This window comes from Nannospalax galili, unplaced genomic scaffold (genome assembly GCF_000622305.1).
Source record: "Nannospalax galili isolate Female #2095 unplaced genomic scaffold, S.galili_v1.0 scaffold371, whole genome shotgun sequence".
Taxonomy (NCBI): domain Eukaryota; kingdom Metazoa; phylum Chordata; class Mammalia; order Rodentia; family Spalacidae; genus Nannospalax; species Nannospalax galili.
The window spans coordinates 2,471,694-2,494,701 of NW_008331606.1; the positions used below are offsets into that span (position 1 = coordinate 2,471,694).

Sequence of the window (23,008 nt, forward strand, 5' to 3'; positions counted from 1 at the left end):
TTCAAGGTTAACCTAGGCTACATAGTGAGTTTGAGGCCAGCCTAGGCTACATAGTAAGGTGACAGAGGGAAGGAAGGAGGGAGGGAAGGAGGGAGGGAGGGCAGGAAGGAGAAATCTTATGCCTTTTAAGGCCTTAGGGCTTGAACACCCTTGAAGAGCATTTTGTAACACTAGTGAAATCAAGGTTATGAAGTTTCCTTATAGGAGCAAGTCAATATCACATAAGGAAGCCCATGCCCATCATGAAACAGCAGGGTCTGCTATAATCAGAAGAATAATCTATGCCCTTAGAGTTTCCATTGTAGTCTTGAACTGATCTTCATGATCCCCCTTTCCAGGGAACAGGGCCAGCCCTCATCATTCACCCACCTTCCATTTATACCAGTTATCTCTAGCCCGAATCTCTTTCATTCCTTCTTTGATTTAACATGTGGCATGGCTGCAAGGCCCCTACCCACATCTAGCTGCTCCTCTTTGAACATACTCCAAGTTATAAATGCCCAATGACCTGGTCCAAAGAGGATTTCCAGCTGTGCCCCTATAAATATAGCCCTGGATAGCTGACTTACCCTCTTTTGGAAGCCTACACTGTACCCAAAGTACAAATACATATAGCCATAAATACAATTACATGTGCATACTTCATGTCCATGTCACACACAAGTCCATGAACAAGCAGAAATACACTACACATGCATTGCATAATTTCGACATACAATACAGTACAATTCACATCGTGCGTACATGTGCCCCTCACAAATTCCATGTGCCTGCCACACAGTTCACAGAAAGGCTATTTATATGGCAGTTGTTTTCAAATAAATCTACGTTAAAAAATTAAACCCAAGTTCTTTTCAGTACCTGTTCTGTGTTTAGTTGGTGTTCGAACATAAGAACAAAACCTTGTATTTGCTGCTGCATTTCCAGCCTGGTGAGATCTGTCCACTGCATTTCTACAGCATGCCATCACCTATACTAGCCCTATTATGCAACAACGCCTAAAATAATAAAGTGACACCCAAATGCTGGGCCATTGAGCTCAACCTTTCATATATATGGTCTCAGTTAAGTCACACAACACCACTTTGAAATATAAAATAAATCTTTGTGTACAATTTTTGACCAGGTAAGCATGTACTTCATCTCACTCCCAATGGGAATGCTGTGTAACATGAAGAATAACATTGGGAGTGACTTTTGATATTCTGTGGGTCTATAATTGTCCTTGATGCCTCTCTTGAACTGTCTTTTTAGAAATCCTCTGGAGTCAAAGGTGGGAGAAATAGCAGATCACTGATTTGGTGCAATGTGGGAACTAGTCTAAATATCCTTTCACTCCTATGGGATCCTTTGTCCAGGAGATTGCTTTGTCAGAGCAATCTTTTGAGTGTGAGAAATCAATGGGTTACCACATGAAGGCATTTGGGAGAGATATCACTAAGGTCTAGGAGGGATGGGGGTTCAGAAAGGTCTAGGAAAGGACAGCATCATTGCCCCACTTGAAATTCTCCTCCCAGTTCACTCTTGGCATCAAATTTGGCCTCAAACAAATGGACTTCTGTAGAGCAGCCAAAATTCTAAAGCTGATGGGACCCTGGGGCCCACTTCACATACAAATTTAATCTTTTCTTAGAGATAGGACCTAATCGAATTGCTGAGGCCAGTCCTGGGTGGGCTGCAGCAGGATCATTTTCAAAAGCAAAGGCAAAATTGCCGATGAGACACCTCACTCCCCTGGCCAGAGGTCAGATAAACATGCAATTCACTAAAGACAGCACTTTCCAAAGTGCCTTTGCAAATTACTTCTTTACACTTCAAGACATTCCTCCATAGAAAAAAAGTATGATGCTAGGGGTTAACCTACCAGGTTCAAACATATTCTAGCCACTAAGAGCATGGAATGCAGAATTTGTGTGATGAGAACTAGAAGAATAATCCTTTTGCAAATGTACCTCGGGGTCTAGCAGTAGAGCTGACATTCATCAAGCTTAAATATCAAATAACGGAAAGCACATTGAACATTGAGAGAGCAGGACACCAGGTCCCTGCAGGTGATTATGGCAATTGTGAAATCATCATCATTCCTCTGTTTTCACACTCATCTACTAAGACAACCTAATGTCCAACAATAGCACAATGACCAAATAAGCCTTATGACATATCTACTTGGTAGATAGTATACAATCATAAAAATGCTGCTGTCTGTGAAGAACACATACTAACACGGGACATGGTATGATCATAAATGTGTCACAAATGCATTTTGGAAAGACCAGAAGAAAATTCATAACAGGTAATCTTAGAGATTCTATAAAGGTGGTGAAATAGTACTTGTTCTTTCTCTGTTTTCTCAAATCTGCATAAAATTTGTCCTTAAATTATTCTTTAAAATTTAAAAGATTATAAAAAGATTAATCAAAGTGCAACCAGTGCATATGTGAAGTCCACCATATATATTTCAATCTGGGTATTTTTCTCTTCATATTTAAGTTTAAATAGCCAGACAATCATTATCTTCCTGATGATTACAAAATGTTCCCTATTCTGGGTGAGAAAAGGCACAGCTGGTTAGAGTCCTAGGCCTGTTCTTATAGTGTTGCTGTAAGCTAGTTAGTTACTTAACCTCTTAAAGTGATAAGCCTACACTGTTGTCTTATAGATAATATTAATACTTACAAGAATTTTTGTCATGCATGAAATTATATTAAATGATTTTTATGCTTCAAGTATGAAAAATACATATTTTCTTTCTTCTCCAAATATTTAATATTTCTAAAACCAATCACTTTTCATAAACTATCTTTTTAATCTTCAGAACAACTCTCTAAGGTGTTATTCCCTCTAGTTTAAAGACAAAAGCTCATAAAAGTTGTGTAAATTTCCCACTTTTATGCAGCGGCTGAGCAATGACTGCCATCCTTTCAGCTCTGATTTTAAAATTTGAGTGAGATTAAAAGAGATCACATTTGAAAAGCCCCAGAATGCTGCTGACATACAGCAGATGTTTCTGAACTTGGTTAATATGATATTGGTGACATCCTGACCAGGACCCAAATTCTGGATTTTGACCTATTTGTCTTCCTATAAATGCTTTTCTGTTAAAAAATGCATATTTCAAAGAGGAGATGCAATGCAAACACCACCTGTGTCCTTGGAGCTGAGGCTGTGAGTCACTAGGAAACGATTTCTGTTTCCTTCTGGCAGTATCATTTGTTCTCACATGCATCCGCAGAAGTAGGTAGATGGCATGTTTGATGAGCCTTGGCAGATCCTGTCACATCTCAGATACACCTCTTGAGAAACCACTTGGCTTCCTTGGAATGGGCATGCAGTACCCAGCAGCCGGTAGGTCTCTGCTTATTAAGGAAACCTTTTCAGCTCTATGGACCTATCCTCAACTATTGCTCCAACTATTCTTTTTATGATATGGATGACTCTTAATTGTTATCCCTCTCACTTTTCCTGTCAAATCAGAGAGGCTCCGGGACTTTCTCAGAAGCACATAGAAGGACTCACTGATAGATTATCTTGCCTCAGAATGGTGCCAAGGGTCAGTGAGGGAGGGTAGCAAGTAGGATGCTTATGTAAAGATGAGGGTGGAGTTGGGGGCATTTTCCAGAGACCAGGGCCATAAAAACGCTGGCCTCTTGGAGTTCTGTTTCCCATGAATCTCGGTACTTTTCTTATCTGTCATTTTTTAGTCCCTCCCTAGAATTATACCCAGCCCAGCCCACCTCACTCCTTAACCTTCCCTTGCCAATTTTTTCCCTAATACAGCTTTAGCTTGTAGTAATGTGCTTTGGTCTCTAGAGGGAGGCAATAGCATCAGGGAGGAAGGGGCACCGGGTCTTCTCCCACGTCACCACCTTTGACGAAGTGTAGTTAGTTGCCTTTATTGGGAACAGACAAATATTTATCAGCGTCCTAGTTTTGGTGCTTCATTGTATATCTTAGAGAACTACCACCTCTCCCTGCATGATCCCATCCTCCTTCTACCCTTTGGGGTTGCTAGAAATTAGAAATTCTTTCTAATTTCTAGAGCAGAAGTGAGGGGGAAATCCCACAAAAATCATAAGGCAATCTTGACAAGAACTAGTCAGTCGTTTTCTTGAGCACAGTGGCACCCATTTTGGAGGCAGGATTTGGAATGGATCTGCAGCTGGGATTGGGAAAGTCTGGACACGTAGTAGAAGGTTTCAGACTTTCCTTTATGGAGTACTACATCTGAAACTCAGGTCTCATTAACACTATCAAGGGAAATTGCAAAGTGAGACTTGGACTTCAGGTCCAATTCTTCTGGGGCCACATTAGGCAGATCAACACATCATCCTAAATGGAGAGGGACTCTTTGAAGAGTCAAACAGACAAACCAGCAATGAGAAAGATTGTTAGCTTAATTAGCACCACATCCTGAACATCTTGGTTAAGATACTCTGTGTTACATGAGAAAGGGGAGGGGAATGGAGAAAGAAGCTAACTAAACTTTATTTGAACATTTATTATGAATGTTAGGCATTTGTCTAGTGCTTTCTATGGCTTGTGTCCTTTAGTCATCTGAGTAATTCTAAGGTGGGCATTAAACATCTCCATTTTACATTTGAGAAAGTTGAGGCTCAGAGAGGTCAAGTAATCTTCCAAAGATCATACAGCAAGTGTGATTTAGCTGGAATATATCTTGAAAACTATCTCACTCCAAAGCCTGTGGTCTTTCTCAGCCCCCACAGGAAAGACAAAAGCCCCATCCACAAAAACCTTATTATTATAGGGAAACACAGATTTCTCTCCTCAGTAAGATTCACACTTTACTGCCTTGAACATGTGGATCCTTGTTTATTAGGATGAAAGCAAGTAAATCTCTGCTTATGTTAAACAATTTTCTTCATAAACATTGAATGAGGAGCTATTAAAGCACTTTCCACCTTTATATGCTTCAGATAGTCCATACTTCATATAGTCCTCATATTATAGGGGCACACTTCCTGAATCCCCAAAAAAGGAACCCTTTGGTAGCTATTTTAAGCTATAAGGAATCTCTCTCTGTCTCTCTCTCTGTGTCTCTCTCCTCTCTGTCCCTCTGTCTCTCTCTCTGTCTCTCCTCCCCCATGTTGGTGGCAATATTGACAGTGGTTCTGGTAGCCCCTCTTATTACTTGGTTCTGGGTAGGGGTAAGGAAAAGATTTTCTCCCAGTGCATTAATACTCTCAGCCCAGGACTGCATCTTGGGAATTTGCAAAACCTGGAGCCTTTGGCTTCTTCAGAGTTTGTCCCCATGTCACAGGCATCAGCACTGGTCCAAAACACCTTTGTGAATGCAAAGGGACTTATCAGGATTTAGACAGGTAATACAGTGAGGTGTGTGTGTGTGTGTGTTTGTGTGTGTGTTGGGAATGGCAGGAAGAGAACGTTCTAGAAAGAAGAGACTGAGTCTGAGCAGCAGTGAGGAAGCAGAAGTGAAGCTGGTATGTTCGGAAGAGAGGGGGAGGTGCGGGGATGAGTGCCTGAGATGAGAAGCTGAGAGATACTGAAGTTTGTATGAGCTGTTAGTGCAAATGTGAGTGCAAAGAAACGAGAAATCTTAGGTGGTCTCTTTCCTGCGCATCTTAGACTAGCCACTCATACCTAACCCTTCCTCTTCACCAAAGAAGCCTTCCTGTGTACCTAATACTCCCCCGCCCATGAGGTGCTGACCAGAGCCCAGCTGGGAGGGCAGCTTTATGGATGTTCCTACTGCTTTTCATCCATACGATAGGCTCATTTGTGCCAGTTGAAAGGGCACAATAGTAACAGTGGCGATTTAAATCGTGCTTCTCACTTTCCCCCCGAAAAGTAGCAAAGTGACTCACCACCACTGAATTGTCCCTCTCTCTCCACCCCCTGACCTCTTTGCAGCAGTCCAGGATGGTTCCCTGGGGTTCAGCTGGGAGCCAGTGCTTACAGAGGTCTCTTAGCAGTGGCAAGGCTGACATCGTGCCCCCCATAAATGTGTTCTCCCAAATGCAATGTATTGTTTTAATTAGAATTTCTCAGGTGAAGCCTTTTGGAAGGCATTAGAGCAATTTGAGCCTTGTTAGGCCGGCACAGTACAGTGCAACTCCCCCACCTCCAAACAAGCATGAAAAACACAAAATAGAGCCCATTCAGGAATTCTTTCTGAGGAGAGTTCTGCTTGTTTCTCTATGTGCAGTTCGATATGAAGATGACTGGTGTGCTTGGAATTCACTGCACAGCAGCTTCTATTGGGGTGCCATAAGAACAGGTCTGGGGGAGTTAAGAAATCATTCCCTTACTCCATCCTGACCCTTCACCTCTTTTCCCATCCTTTTTCCAATTCCTTAATTCTGTGACCAGAAAAATACTCATTCTCGACTTTCTTTCAGCACCAGCCTAAGGAGAGCTCCTAGAACTGGTCAGGTGCTTGCCATGCCTAAAGTAATGAAAGATTCTGAGATGTCCACAAAGCAGGTAATTAGGTGGAGAGGCATCAGCATTATGAGAGACAGAAAGAGTAATTAATCTGAGTACTCTTGGTGCTGTCAAAAACTCAAAAGAAGGAAGTGGTGGGAAATGATACTGTGTGATAAAGACTTCAATGTCTAGGAGGAATCAGAGGAGTTTTATTGTGGCTGCCTAGGACAGAAGAACAAGAATTTAGAGAGCGTGGCAGATCCAAGTTCAAATGTCAGCTCTGCTTTCTATGATCTACATGACATTGGGGAGATGATTGAACTTTTTAGAGCCTGATTTGTGTAAAACAGTGATAATTATAGCTCTATCTACCTTACAGCCTCATTGTGAGGACTGAAGGTCGATAATACATATAAAAGCACTTAGCACCATGCCTGGTACACAGGAAGTGCTTAATAAATGATAATATTATTATGATAATTATTTTCATTCTTCTTACTTTATGCCAGGCATTCTTTATAACAGCTCCACATTTAGAAGGAGAATCCAATAATTGCAGTTTTGTATGTTCATGTCATAAGAAGTATGAAGAGTGTAATTTGTGATAGCTCAGAAGAGAAATCCCTCAACTGGAAGGGAGGGGTAGAAAAAAAAAGCAGAGAAAGTTTTGTGATTCTTGAGTTAAGTCTCAAAAAACAAAACAAAACAAACAAATAAAAAAAACAACCAACCAAACAAACAAAAACTAGAAGTTTGTCTGTAGGCCCGGGGAAAGGGCTTCAGGGCAAATAAATCTGCCCACACAAAGTCACAGAGGTGTGAAACAGCCAGGCCTTGAACATATAGTGCTCAGCTGGGGACAAACTGGGATCTCTTGGTGGGGTGGTGGTGGCATGGGTCAGTGACCAACAGTCTTTCCAGTTACTCCCACCAGCCCCTGCAACGCGCATTAGGCGCCCTACCTGGCCAAATCTCCTGCGACGCCTTCCTCTTCGTTCCTCTAAGCAGCAGGTAAGTTCACACCCTGTCTCAGCGGACCTGGCAGGCACAGCGTTGGGAGAGCAGACCTTCACCATGGATATCAAGCCCGCGAGAGAGCTCCTGCTGGGGTAGCGAGCCCCTACCTCCTTCCTTGTCCCAGTCCTGCTGAAACGTTCTACTCCCCTCTGCCCCCGACACACCGTGCAAAAAATCACCTGGGTTCTTTTAGATAGCCCCGTGCTTTCACACAGTACACCCATCCACTCCCGCGATCTCCCTCCAAGACACACACTATTCAATCCTCTATGCAAGCACGTAAACTGGCCACATGCGTCCACATCACACACCTAAACATATCAATTAAAAGATACATTGGACTCTCACATACACAAACCTTTGAGCAAGAGCACTTCAGTACACTTAGAGGTGCCTTGCTCACAAATACACACACTGCACATCACAACAAACACCACCTGTAAACCCACATTGACACATCACATCTAAGTGTGAACGCACATCAGATATACATATGCACACAAGCTTCAGCAGGCACACACACTGCAAACCTATATACACTCACCACACAGCAGGATCACAAACCCGGGCAAAAGAACACACCGAACACACTCACGTCCAGACCGCACCCTCATAGTCACACTACAATCGGGCAGAATCATATATCCTGCAAGCATACACACACTAATAGCACAAACACATGCCTCCCTGTGTCAGAGAGCAAAGCAAAGGCACATCACACCAAGCACTTGTGTTAAAACATGCACCTCACCCCCCCACACACACATACGACCGACCACACAGGAACACACACACAGACGTGCCGCACCCGCGCGCGCGCACACACGCGTACATGCATACATACATACACACACAGCTCGCCCCCGCCTTCTCTCAGGGCGGAAAGGAAGGGGGCGAGGAGTGGAGGCGGGGAAGAAAGGAAGGAGGATGGGCGGGCAAGGCGGGGCGGACAAGGATGCTCTTTTCTCTTTGACCTGGGGGTGTTGCCCCTCTGTCCCAGGCAAAGGGAGTTAGGTCCAGGTAGGGTCCAGTCGGAACCCAGGGAAACAGGAAAGTCCAGGGATTCCACCAGCAGGCGCGAGCACAGAGCAAAGACCCTGACTCAGATTGTGGTGGACCCCGCTGGAGGCTCCTCCTCCCCACACCCTCCCTCTGCCCCTTCTGTTTGACCTCTGCCCCTCCCCCGGGGTGAGCCACTTCCTTTTCAACCCCAGAGAGCCAGCAGCTGAGGATTGTAGAGCTTTATTGGTTTCAAAAAAGTAAAGAGTTGAGATCCGCATAGAAAGCTTTTTATTTTCTTCGAAACCCCTTTTAGTCTAGCTGGAAGATTTCTCTTAATGGAGAGCTCATTGTTTTGCATAGCAACAGATTTACTACATAAAAGGCAATGGCAATTAGAAATCACCCACTCCTTGCTGGACACACAGTAGGACGCCATAAATGTTCCTCCCTTTCTCCCTCCCCGCCCCCTTTTACGTCAGCAAATCTGGCGGGGCTATTTGCAGCCTAGCACCAGCCGGTGACAGCTCTTGCACAGCCTGTGAGCTTTTTTCTTTTTTTCTTATTCCTGGGCTCACTGCACACAGCTACCTAGGACCAGGAGCCACCAGCGGCAGGGGGCGGCAGAGTGGCTGAAGGCGCTTTACACTTCGTGCACCTTAGCCCCTGCTGTAAACTCCAAGGTCCTGTCCTGCTTGTAAGCTGGCTACAGGGGTCACCGCACAGTGCTCCACCTCCACAGGATTATTTCGACTCTTGTCTTTCACTTGCGTTCTCTTGTATGGAACGGGTCACGGGCGAGGGGAGATGGAAGAAGAGGAACACTTTCCCTCCCACTGCCAAGCTACATAAAGTGCCTTGCTTCCTAGTTCCCTAGTCATCGGTTCGAATTCTCTGTGCCTCCACTTCTTGGGTGACTACCTTGGCAAGTCGCTGGCTTAAGTTGCAGGGCAGTTTTGAATTTTAAGGAATACTGAGACATAAAAGATGTCCTTTTTCCGCTTTTCCTCCCAGGGGACCCTCATCAAAAAGATAAAGACATGTGGGTTTGTTACAGGGATGGGCTACCAGCTGATACTCCAAACCAGGCCAGAAAGGCAGAGAGTGGGCTACCTTGCAAAGTACTGTGCTTAAGGGAAATGCCTGTATGGATGACTTAGTGATGTCAGTTCTTGTCCATAAGAAATTCCAAGTCACAACTCCCATTCCCTGGGTTGTGATGGGGTCCTTCCCACCTATCATCTCCACCCATCACAGGAACTTGTCACCTTGTTGCATTTGCGTACTTTCCGAGGTGGTGCATTAATATTTGTAAACTGTAGTCAATACGCATTGGGTGCCAGGCATGTTACTTTACATTCTGTCAGTGCCTAGCACCGTGCTAGATGCACAGCATGGACTGGAATGCAGCAGAGATGTCCTGAGTAAAATCCCTTGGCAACACTGAGACTTGGGGGTTCAGAAGAGATTATAAAAGGAACATAGAGAGGGGAATCCAATAGTGGCACCACAGGCACTGTGAAGATAGAGGGTAGTGGCTTTCAGCAAGGGGCTATTCCATTCCTCATGAAAGCCCTCCATCTCTAAGCACTGTTTCAATGCGGCTGAGGCTTCTGCAGTCAATTAAGAAGAAAGCCTCTTTCCTGGAGGGCAGAGGCCTTAGCCAGCCAAAGGGTGAGTCACCACTTAGGAGTAGGGCAGCAGAGGTGGCGCTAAAGTGGCAATGAATCAGTCCAAGATAGCATGGGGAGATTACCTGAGTGGTGATGAGAAGGGGAATCAGACAGGAGCTCTAGCCTCAGTCCCTTGAGGCTGGGACTGAGTGATAGTGTCTATATATTCATATGTACAGAGACAAGTCCTAGCCTATCTCCCTATTTCTGCCTCCACAAGTCCACAGTGATAGTACCGGCAGCCTTCTTAAGGGAGAAAGAGGAATGGAAATCACTACTCCAGGGGCCAGGGGTGTATGGGAAGGAGATCTGAGTTCAAATCTGGACTCTGCTATTTGCTTTGTGATCCTGAGTAAGCTCTTTTTTTTTCTCTCTGGGCTTCAGTACCAAGGTAAGAGCTCAGTACTTTGTAGATTTTTTTTTGCCCACTCTTCTCCACAATATTGTGAGGGTGAGCATTTATTCTCCTATCTTGCAGATGAGAAAAATGAGGCCAAGTTAGTGTTGACTGCTTTATGTTACCAAGACAATCATTATAATTCAAGTCAGCAACTTGCCAGTACTGTGCCTAAATTGCTTCATCTCCTGTAACACACCCACCTCCCCAATGCAAGGCTTTCTCTGTCATATCAGTCTATAATTCCACCTTAAAAGACACCATAGCAGGGGATGTGGCTCAGTGGCAGTGTTCTTCCTAACTTGCTCAAGACCCTGAGTCCAATCTCCAATAACACAAAGATCAAATGTGAACAGAAAGATCACCCCAATATCAGCCCTTTATCACAAGGTAGGGGAAACTTTCTGCAGGATGCTATAGTAAAGAAAAGGAATAAAGCTGCCAGGGCCAGAAGGAAGGGTTCAGACAAAACTAGAGAGGAAGGAAGAGAAAGAGAGATTATGAGGGTGAGAGAATAAGAAGAGGATGAGGGTGAATATGCCGGGAACAAATTGGACCAGCCTCAAACTACTCTTCCCTCCTTTTTTCCCCCTCTCCTGGTGTGGTGCTCTAGAATGTGTAAAGGGGAGGTACTTAGCCCTTCTCTAACAAGAGAGGGAGACAGCCCCTCCTTCAATGGAAAGCAAACTCATCCTGAGCATGCCAATTATAATTCTGTGTGGGGTTGGATTTATTTAATTTTGTGCGAAGGGGAGCAGGGAGAGGGCTCAAGATCATCCTGGTGGTAGTTATGGTGGTACCTGAATTCAAAACAGCACCCCCAGTGCTGCTCAAGCAAGATTCATATCCTCTCTCTCTCTCTCTCTCTCTCTCTCTCTCTCTCTCTCTGACAGATACTTTCTCTCTCTCTCTCTCTCTCTCTCTCTCTCTCTCTCTCTCTCCTCTTTGCCTCTCTCATCCTCTCATCTCTCCCCTCTCATTCTCTTCTTTCTTCTGCTTCCTTTCTTTCATTTTTCTTCCACTTCCTCCTCCTCCTACTTCCTTCTTCTCCCCGTCCCTCAAAAAAGAGCCTTGCCACTAGGCTTCTGGATCTCTCTTCACAGTCCACATACCTTACTTAGCTGTTGGGAAGTAAGAACAGTTCTTTCTGGCCCCTTTCTGTTGCAATGTATGCCAAGCACCAGCAGCTACCTTCTATCCTTTCCTTTCCCCATTCTCCCTTCTCTCCTTTGCTCGCATTCTGCTTTCCCCTCCTTTCTTCTTGCTGGGCCCACTCATAGTCTTCAACATTCTTGACTCTCCGTTCTTTTCAAGTCTTTTTTCTTTTAACTGTGTTCTCTTATTGCCATTTGACTTGGCCCAGGGGAGTAAGAGATTCAACTGCAAGGGGAAGCCATTGAGTGTTTGATGTTTCCCTCATTTGACAGTTTGTATTAGAGCTCCCTATTGCTCTTAGAATATTGGGTATCTTATTACTGTAAATAATCTATTGTTGCTTGATGAAATGTTAGTTTGTATATATGACTGGTGGGCTACAGATTAGAAGAGGGCATTTTTGGAAGAGCTTTAAGGTGGATGATCATGTGACTTCCCCTGGTGTCTAGACATGTGAAAAAGACAACAGAAAATGAAGACCATAGTCATGGAGGAGGCAGGAGGAGGTTACTGAGATCACTGCCATCTAGGTGTGGAGGACTTTCTGATGTCAGCTACTGTTTGTGCCTGCTGCTGCTCACTGAACTTTGAACAAAATGACCTTTTTGCCTCAGTTTTTAGAGGACAGGCCTGGGCAAGAGTGGGAAACAAGGAGCTAAAAAAGTGAGGCAAGCAGTGGATGAGATTGTTTCTCAAGCAGTCCTTGCATGCAAAGGGCCTGCATAGGATGTTCCTTGCCCTGGAAGACCATGGGAGTCAGGGAAGAAGGGAGGAAATGTGGTATAATATTGTGCCAAGCTGGGAACCAGGGGGCCTGGGCCTTCACTTTGGTTTTGGCATTTGTTTTGGGGGTACATTTCTGAACCCTTTGAACCCCACTTCTGCCTTTCCTTCATCTGTAATGTGAAATTGTGTAGCACGGCCAGGGGAGGGGGCATTTGGAATATTCAGAAAGAAGGGACCATTGGGGCTGAATCCTCAAAGATGAGATTGTTTTGAATAAAAAGAAAGAAGATTGTGGGGTACATTGAAAAACAGTGGGAGTAGCCCAGGGAATTCAGCAAACAGGTACGCGGAAGGCACAGAGCTGGCTGCTGTGTAGAAAATTGCTATGAATCAGCCCCTACCCCACAGCGGAAAGCTGTACACAGGGTGGGGGAGTCGGAGTGGCAGAGCCTAGCGCTCACAGTGCCTGCAGCTCCTCTCAGGACTAGCTGCGGCCGCGTCGCCAGACTCACTAGCAAGTCTCCAAGCTTCCTATTCCCTAGCCGGACCAGGAGAGTCGCCAAGAGGTAGAGCAGGGGCTGGGTACCAGGGGCCTGAGTGAGGCCCACTGTGGGGTAAGAGAGGGGGGTGAAGGTCCTTCCAGCATAGGGCCCGACGTGCGGGAGGGAGAGGAGGCCAGAGAGTGCAGAACCTGTTGCCTGGGCGTTCCGATTGGCCTCAAAGGGGAGGGCTCATTTTCCAGTTCTCAGCAGGGGGCCAGCAGCGGAGAGTAGTTTTTGCGCGCCGCGGGGCTTTAACTTTGTAGATTATGCGCGCCTTCAATCTACCTAGGGGCGGGACACGCGCTGTGCGGGCCAACTCAGAAGGCAGTGCTCTCTGGCACAGTGGCTGTCCCTTGGCTGGGAGAGCAGAGTTCGCGCTGCCCTGGCCTCCAAGAGTCAGGGCCTGCAGCTGGGACCCTGCTTGCATGAGACCATGAAGGAGACCAGTTTAGGGTCCCCCCTCCCACACTCTGGCCCCCATAGGTCTGTGCAGCAGTGTATGTGTGGATGGGGATGATCTCTTTTGAATAGGAGATAGCAGCACTGTGGCACTGTGTCCTGGAGTTCATTTAATCCCTTATAATTTTCTAGGACCCTGCAGACAGGAGGGCTGTGTCTCTACAACACTGTTAAATAAACAAAATACAGTATGCCAATTGTGCTTTGGGCTTGAAGGTGCTCACTGAGTTGCCCAAGGCCATCTAATTAAGCAGGCTTCCTGGCTCCAGATGTAGGTAGGTCTCTTTGAAGAGAGTGGTCTAATTTTGATAGGGAGGGTGGGTAGATAGTAATATTTTAGAAATATGGCTATTTGAATGTAGTTTTTAAATGCCATTCCTATTCATGAAAACTACAGGGGAAAACATCTCCCACAACCTCAATTCCCTATGACAGACACACAGAAAGGATTCTGAAAAAGAAAACTGGCAGAAAATTGGATGCTTGTTAAGGAAGATATAATCAAAGGCAAAGAGCAGTGTGTGTGTCCAGGGGGTGAAGATGCAGGAGAAGCTCTGCACCTAGATTGTGAAGATTTCTTTGCTCTTCACTCTGCTGGTTTTCTTGACTTGACCCCTGACCAGATGGTTTATGGGACTGTGTCTATTGGTCTTTTCTTTCTCAGGTCCACTAGGTAGAAGCCAGAGACAAACAGTTGATGATGTTCCCTTTAATTAATTCTCATTTCCCTCTATTGTAGTGAATACAGTGGAGAGAAGTTCTTGTGAGCTTGTGTAAATATATGAGTGTAGGGATGTGAGTGTGTAGATGTGTAGGAGAGAGAGGGAGGTTGCGTGTGCGTGTGCGTGCGTGTGTGTGCATGTGTGTGTGTGTGTGTGTGTGTGTGTGTGTGTGTGTAAGAGAATATGTCTCAAAGACAGAAGCTTTAGGAAGAGGGGGCAGATGTTGAAAATCTGGGAAGAATGTACTAGAATTTATTGAGCATGTACTAAAAACTTAGAGTTGAGTAAGGGTCTGTCTTCTCCTAGTGGGCCTGGAGAAATAGTCAATTTTTAATATTACTTAAAGGAACAAAAGAGAGGAAATGTATTTAAATTAGTGAAGGGAAACAGAGATGATTTAGACTTAGTCCTTTCTTGTTAGTCTTTCAGTCATGTGATATTTATGTGACCTTCAATTAGGCTATAAGATCCCAAGGGTAAGAACTGGGGCTTTCCACTCCAGAAACTGCCCCTCTTTCCCTCTACCATACCTGGCTTGTATCTGGTGCTGAGCAAGCCAGAAGTGGATACTAAAGAGGCCAGTTAGTTTTTTCTGCATTTCCAGACTAGATTAATTCTCCCATACTTCATCTCCCATCAAGAAAGACCTAGTGAAGAAATAGCCCCTCTTATCCCTTCTGAAAAGTATAAAAGTACCTATTTTCACTTTTAAAAACTGAGGCAGGGGCATTCTTCAGGAGAGGGCACTCTGCCTCATTCCAGTTAAGAATACTTCAGACTAGTCCTCTCAAATTTAACTTCCAAGTTTTCTTTTTTAAGAGAAAGAGAGAGAGGTCTCATCATTTTCGTACAAATGTACCCTTTCGAGGATGCTTTCATGCCACCCCTCCTTTTATTTAATCCATCATAACCACACCCAATAGGTACTATGTTTGTTATTTTATTTTATTTTATTTTTATTTTTTTGGTCTTTTTGAGACAGGGTCTCCCTGTACTCCAGCTATCCTGGAACTCACTATGTAGACCAGGCTGGCCTTGAGCTTACAGAGATCTGCCTACCTCTGCCTCTTGAGTGCTGAGATTAAAGGTGTGTGCCACCACGCCCGGCGTTTGTTATTTTATAAGGGCATAGCTTGAGGCTTACAGAAGTAAGCTAATTTGCCCTAAACCATCTACTTGGTGTTTGAACACATAATGCTGAGGTTTGAATTCAGGTTTTCAGTGAGTGAAAACACACACACACACACACACACACACACACACACCACCACCACCACCACCACCGGTAAGAAGGCTAAGGCCTGACCCTAAGGATAAATTAGGACAATAGATTTTGCTCCCTCATGGCATTTTTGTACAACTTTAGCTAAGCTATAACCTCTCAGAAGCTCTAGTTTGTTGTTATCTGTAAAGGGGAGGGGGGATAATCCCCAACCCACCTCCTTTCCAGGGGTTGTTGTGAGAATAAAATGACATGATTCATTTATTCATGAATCATGAATAGCTGTTTTAATTGTAAGAGCTTTGTGTTCTCTCAAACCCTTAGATCGTATAATCCTATGACTCACACAATGAACACTTATTGAACACCTACTGTGTGCTAGGTTCTAGAGATCAAGGACATATAGAAAGCTTTTGAGAAAATGAGAAGCACAAAATAAATTAAGCATTAATTTTTTAAATCTCCTATTGATAGAACATCTTTTTTTTTGCCTCTTCTGCCACCCTTTAATAGAAACAGCAACCAAAAGGGAAAAAAGATGATATATGTGACACAGCTTGTGATGCCAGCACTATTATGCACCCTGGCACATACTTCAGAAAATAGAGAGAAAAATCTACATCTTGTTGTATTTGATGTCACATCACCCTGTTTACACTGTCTTTTGGGATGTTTATACCGTAAAGATTTCCTTTCACCACCTTGAGCTAGAGTTATTTCTTTAGTCAATAAAATTTAAAAGGGCATCCCACATTCTATGGAATGACGATTGTACTAATTTTACAAAGATGCTATAATTTGTGATGACTGCCTGCCTTCCTTATGACCTCCTCTGGCTTTATAGAACTAGGCTTTGATTGTGTATGCATTCTGTGATTTCATTATTTAGCAATGCAAAACTCTTCCAGCTAGTAAGGAGAATTGTGGATTAGGCAGTAGAAAATGGTTTGAGATTGAGAAATGGGCTCATGTCCAGTCTCTGTGGTCAAATTTCTGTATGGTCTTAGGTAAATCCCTGCCTTTTTCTGGCTGTAAGTTTTCTATAGTGCAGAATAGAGATTTTGAGCTAAGTGATAACTAAATATCATTTTAATATTCATAGTAGTTTTTGAAATAATTTTTTAAAGCCAGGGCTTTGTACCTTCAGTTTATGAGCTTCTGCTGTGGCATGATGGGCCGACTGCATGGACTGAAGAATGATGTCCCCAAATTTAATTATCTTGGGGCATCACCATTTCGTAGGTTAAAATGAATCATTTTGTTCACTGCATCTGCAGCCTTTGCTGAAATGGAGGTTATGGGATAACAACTTAAAGGCTAACTCATTAATGCTTGAGATGAATGAGGTAATGTGTCAGCAGACCAAATTGGTACCCAAATGTTTGCAGTTAGAACCCTGTATCTCTTTCTCATGTTATGATGTATTAATGGGGATGTCTTTACCCACTGTCACTGCCTGTACACATTTGAATAATATAGATGGAATATGTTCTGGGCACCCAGCCCCATGTACTATCAATTTCTCAAACTGTGAGGAGCTTTCAGTAGCTTGGAGAAAAATTCTAATGATGCCACAAGGTGCCTAATTAATAGGGACTCCAACTACAGCATCAGCATGGGCCCTGGGTTTTTTTTTCCTCATAGGTATTGACAAGTGACAACTAGACCAACCCTAACTATTTGGTAGGGACAATGGAGTAAATTAGTCCTCCAAGTTGTGAAGGCTGTGGATTTATGGCTAACTGAGAACATTTCTGTCCTCTCAGTGGTGCAGCAGGTGACCTTTCAAATGTTAATTTGTTTCTCCATCTGTGCCATGCATTTTAGGAGGACAGGAAGAAGAGGCTTGATGCCACCCATGGGTGTTCCCCAGTTCTGTATTGCTGAAGAGTTTATTTGACTGTCCCTCTGCCCTTTGTTCAGATTTTCCTGCTTGGTACCTGCTAATTTCCTAGCTCCTTTACTGATCTAAATAAAATTATATGGTTTTTTTTCCAGAGACAATGTAAAACTGGATGGTTTGAAAGAGAAATATATCTGGGACCACCCGCATTTTACTAATCTGAATAAAAGTATTTGAAATATGTAATGATGAAATTGGTTTTTCTGAACCTTGTATGATTAAAAGTATGCTTGATTCCATTGAAATTGAAGACTGAAATAGATCTATTTCCAATAGATCTCTAGATCTCTTTATCTGTGCTAATTTAATTCAAACAGTAGAAATTGATCAGAGTAAATTGCTCAATGCGTTGATAAAAATTCTATGTAGTCACTTTGACAATCAGATATATTCTAATAAAGTTGGGCCTCTGCAAAGAATCTTCAGTATTACATGTTTATTAAAAACCAGTGCTACTTATTATACATATTTATTTAATGCACCACTGCATAAATGGATGCTATGCTAGTTTATCCTTTTATAGAGCAGGCCAACAAGGCTCAGAATTCAACTGGTTTTCCTAAGGTTACATAGCTAAGAAATCATAAAGCTTGACTCTAACTTCATTGTCTACTGCAGATATTTGGGCAAAGAACTTAGTTTTGCAAATGTCTTGATTCTAGACTAGAGCTCAGATGGTTTGCTTTCATATTCTTTCTTGAGTATCTTTTTGATCTTATAGTCACTTCAAGCTAGTGATACAGCATGCTAAAGGAGAGAGGGAAGACACTGAAGCAAGAGTGATTTCTTGGTATCTTGTTACCTGTGGTGCACCTACTTTTGTGTTCAGCTTGAAAAGTTAGGCCTGAAGTTAAGAAGAGTAGTTAAACCTGAAGAACCTGTTTTATGCCTGTGTCTTAGTGCTGAAGCCTGTTTATCTCCTCCTCATGCCACTCTTCTGCTTCTCTGGACGTTCTGGATCATCTCTGTTGCTGTCTTGGGTTCCAGTGGTGATCTAAGAGGGTTGAAGGCATGTAGGATGGTGTCAGTTTTGTTGCCAGTACTGCAGCATATGGCTATGCTTAAGTTCAGCCCTGTATGTTCAAGCAGGGAGGCAATGACAAATGGTTTATTGTAAGGCCTTTGATTTCCTTCGGAATTGTAAGCATCTAGGCTGACTCATCTCTCAAAGGCTTTTCTCTCTCTCTCTCTCTCTCCTTTTTGGGATGATGTTGATTTGAGGTTTTACTGTTTGTTCCTATCTTTTTCTTTTGAGGAGGGAAGAGATTGGTTTGCATCTTGTTTTCTTTGGGGGGAAAGAACCAGCTCTGCTCTTTGGGTAACCAGGTCTGGTAAACCTCCACAAGAAGAAATACCTGAAACTCCAAGACAGGTACAAAAATGTGTGGATTGGGGTAAGGGGAAAGGGGCAGTGATGCTAGAGATTTTAAGTGAGAGCTTGACTATGTGTGTTAGAATAAGACCCTCGACTAATAGACTTTAGACTTGATATTGTGAGTGGGGCTTGCTAGAAGTTTATTGTGGAACTGTGCTTAAATGCATTTGACTTTGGCTAAAATAGTCACACTGTGGTTGCTGTTTGTTGGTTGGGACTTGATGTCCATCTTGGGTTCAGGGTATATGCTTCATAGTTGAAGGAGATTTAGAATCCATGCTAGGGCTTTCGTTTTGGCTTAGTCCACAAGCCATAAGAAAAAAAACCCACTATTCTTTCTCATGTTGTACCTCAGTCATCCAGCAAGCAGTTCCAACCTTTGAGTGGCCATTAAGGTAAGTGGGCAGAGAGAATTTTGGTGATAAAACTGAAAGTGGAGTATCTTTTTTTTTAATTTAGACTCTTGCATGATCAACATTTTTCCTACCTCTTCTCTGTCAAAGCCATGCTCTCTGATCTTTGAATTTTAAGTCCCTCTCAGAATATTTTATAGAACATATTTATAAATCTCCATATGAAAGGCAAACTTAGAAAAGTGATATGGAATTACTTCTCTTTTTGTTAAAGGTTACGTTCTCCACATCCCAAATTACCTTCTCTGTTAGGAACTAACATGCACACAAACCATAAACTTGGAAGCTAGCCTAAACACTTTCCTTTTCATTAAAATTAATTTTGGCCTAAGTCTTGTCATTTCCATGCAGGGTCTCTGACATTTGCCACACCATCCTTTGCCTCTTTGCTTCAGGCTTTCTACTCAAATCAGGGTTTTCATGCCTCTCTGTGATTTTTCCAAGGTACAATTGTGACTCTAGCACTCCCTGCCTGAAACACTGTAGTAGTGCCCTACTGCTTGGAGAAAAAAAAATCGAACTCCTTAACATGGCTTTATAGGGCCTTTCATGATCTCATCCCTGCCTATGCAGTTTTATCTCCTTCCAACCCCTGTATATTGCTTTAAAGATGACAACTATCCTCTTTGTCTTTATACAAGCTGTTCTCTGTGTGTGTGTGTGTGTCTGACTCTCTGTCTCTGACTCTATTTGTCCCTCTCTGTCTTTCTCTTTCTATCCTCTCTATCTCTGTACCCCCACCCTCCTCACCCCCACACCCTCTCCCCTGTCTCCAGGCAGACAGATATTTTCTCTGTTCTGTTCTCACAGTACTTTGTTTATACCTTGGCCAGCTGACTTATCAAAGGGTTTTGTAAATTGTTGCAAACCTGTGTATGTCTTTTACTGCACTATTAAATCTTCTATGAAAGGAGCAGTAAGTACTATCTTATATGTCCTTTGAATCCATAGTACCTGCCATAAAATAGGACTTAATAAAGATTTCCCTTTTTTCCTTTTAATGAATGGATGAAAGAACAAGTGAGTAACAGAGGATATAGGAAAAGGGATGCTGTGTGGAGTGCAGAGAAATATTGTGCAGCCTGGGTACAGTATAGGATAGGATGGTGGAGAAAGGCCATAGAAATTACTTTTGCCATTACACTAAGACAAACTTCACTGTGATCGCTAATTCTCTATAAGGAGTTTCACTAGAAATGGTCTAGAGATGATGTTTGCCTGTTTTGGTACAAGTTGACTTTTTTTCATTAAATGCAGTATAGTACGGTTTAATAAACAGGGTAAAAGTAAAAAGCAAACAAAATGTATTTGGGTGTATTTCTTTCAGTCTTTTATATATGTTTTTCTCCAAATAGATGTAATCAGAACTTCCATATTTTGTATTTGTTGTTGAACAGCTCGTTATAGCCATCAATATATGATTGCATAATTTCCATACTATAATTATTACATAATTTATGTAACTAATCTCTTTGTTGAGCTCTTTTTTCTTTAATTTTTTTGCTGGTATGGCTCATGTATATATGATTTTTCCTGTCTGGACCAAGATTTCATTAGGATAGATTCCTAGAAGGGGAATTACTAGGTCAAAAGGCCCAGGGACAAATTTTGGTTTCAGACTCATGTGCCCAGTTTATCTTCTGGAAGAGTTATTTAAATTTACAGGGCTCCTAACCTAGATGAATGCCTCCTTTTTACCTAACACAGGCAGCTTTCAGTATCATCATGGAAAAAAAAGCTATCAGTGTTCCAATTAAAAGAAAATATTATGTCTTACTGTTGTCTCAAAGTGTTATTTTAAAAATATAAGGTAGCTTATTTTTTTTTTTTTTTTTAAATCTGTTCTCTTTCTGCTAGATAAATCTGTTCTCTTTCTGCTAGTTTTCTTTTTTCTGGACTATCTGTTCAGAGCTGTTTTTTTTCAAGTTGATTTTTTTTTTTTGAATAAGCAACCAGAGGCAGCTCTGCTGGAGGGTGAAGCCGCCTCCCAGTTTTCCCTCCCCCTTTGCCTCCCCCCCCTCATAGTTCCCTCCACCAGGTCCAGTGACAATTGGATGATGCAGCCTTGATAATCATCCGATTCCAGAATGGGTGGCTGCATTCCTTTTCTGAAGGCAGCAAGGACACAGTGTCCCAGAATCATGCCCCCTTTGCTTCTGTTGTCCGCCTTCATTTTTTTAGTGAGCGTCCTGGGAGGAGCCCCGGGACACAGCCCGGACCGCAGGATGGACATGGTATCAATACACAGCCTCTCTGAGCTGGAGCGTCTGAAGCTGCAAGAGACTGCTTACCACGAACTCGTGGCCAGACATTTCCTCTCTGGATTCAAGCCCGACAGAGGTGAGCTATACCCTGGAGTGTGGCGTCCTCGCCCTTGGGCGACTGGACCCCCGGGAGGGACGGGGCGCATTGGGGGTCCAGGAGAGTGAGAGAGGATCATTCCTGGTCTCAGACCTGGTCCACTCTCCTGGTGCCTGGGGAACCGGGGGAAACAGGAGTTGAATGCTGTTTGTTGAATTTCAGAAGAGGTAAAGATTAGTTGAGTTGGGTCGGATCCTGGGGATTTGAGGGGGACAGTAAGACCGGCAGATGCCTGGGACAGAAAAGTGGATAGAAGACAGGTGAAGAAAGGACTCTCCAGGTAAGGTGCAAGAGTAAGGCTCAGAGGGATACTCTAAGAGAGGGAGACTAAGACTCAGAGGGACACTCTAAGAGAGGACTGGGACAGGCAGAGACTGCACGGTGGAGAGAGATACAGACAGTGGGAAAGAGACTGAGAGACACGCGCCAACCGGCAAAGAGCAGGAGGGCGGTGCGGGCGCGGGGGTTGGCCGCCGGAGGTGCGCTCGAAGCGCTACCCAGTTCTGCTGGCTGCTGGGGAGCCAGGGGGACGAGGCACTGGACCAGGTTCCAGCGCACCGAGAGATCTCAGGGGTATGTGCACAGATTTGACTGCAGGATCTAGGGGAGGTGGGAGAGGTTCGCGCGGGTCTAGGGGCGCTCCATCAAGATTGGAAAGTGGGGGGGTGGCTCCCGGTTTTCCCGGCGCGCACCACTGGTGCAGCCTGAACTGAGTGAAGCAAAGGGTGAGGAGACCCCGCTGGTAGTCGCCACTGCGGGATTTGGAGCGCGGAGGCTCCAGATCAGGTGTCGATGATTCTTTCACCGCAGCAGAAGGAGCCGACGGCAACCCGCGCGTGAGCGCTTCCGCAATAACTTGGCGACCCTCACCCACTGCTGCGCTGCAAGCAGAGCCCCTCCCCTTGCCTGTTGCATGATCCGAGGGCCTCTGAGCTCTTGAATTTATGTTTTAAGTGTTGTGTTGAGAGATTACTGGTGCGTAGCAAGATGCGCTCAGGAGCATAAGACCGGTTGGGTTTAATTCTTGGAATCATGCATGTGTCAGGCAGGACTGGTCCTGTTGTCAGGTGGGGAAACTGAGTCTGGGAGAAAATAAAACACTTTTCGCGGGCTGGACGGAGCTCCCCCTCCCACTCCCCCTCCCCTCACTGCAGATCAGTGCATGCGACGTTTTAGTTAGTTATAACGTCCCCTTTGTGTGTGAATGTACATGTCTTTTCTTTTTTCCTTCTCATAGCTCTACCCACTGACCGTCCAAACACCTTGGAGAAGTGGTTTCTGATTCTGAGAGGACAAGAGAGGGGTGAGGGGCCTTTTTTCTTTTTTTAGGAAACAAATAGAATACTGACACTCCCCGCCCCCCCGTGGTGTGCTCCTGGCTACTGGAGACTGGGCGGTGCCCATTGCCCCAGAAGACACTCCCCCTCCCTCCCAGAAACCCCTTAGGGGGTTATATCAGGAAATGGCGCAATAGCTTCAGGCGCTTGGGGCGGTCCTCTCAGACCTGCCTAAGCCTTCCGTGGAGCACCCCAGAGAGATCAACCTGAAGAAATCGCTCTCATTGCTTCAAGGTGGTCGCCCACTGGCAGGACGTAAGGCAGGGAGGGGACCTTGAGCCCCGTCGGGGTAAAGTTTTTTT

The 23,008-nt window shown here is 44.1% G+C and overlaps 1 protein-coding gene across 4 annotated transcripts in view; it reads left to right on the forward strand.

The window, feature by feature from the left end:
- The window catches only part of Arhgap36 (Rho GTPase activating protein 36), a 52,420-nt gene that overhangs the window by 22,858 nt on the left and 6,554 nt on the right, over positions 1-23,008 (forward strand). For 2 of the 4 annotated variants that reach the window (XM_008826732.1, XM_008826731.1), the window contains exons 2-3: positions 21,190-21,348; positions 22,607-22,672. In XM_008826732.1, coding sequence (XP_008824954.1) covers positions 21,234-21,348; positions 22,607-22,672 — 181 coding nt within the window. In that variant the 5' untranslated portion in view covers positions 21,190-21,233. Of the gene's footprint in view, positions 1-21,095; positions 21,349-21,877; positions 21,943-22,606; positions 22,673-23,008 lie in introns of those variants that run through there. The other 2 variants (XM_008826733.2, XM_008826734.2) reach the window with 2 other exon arrangements.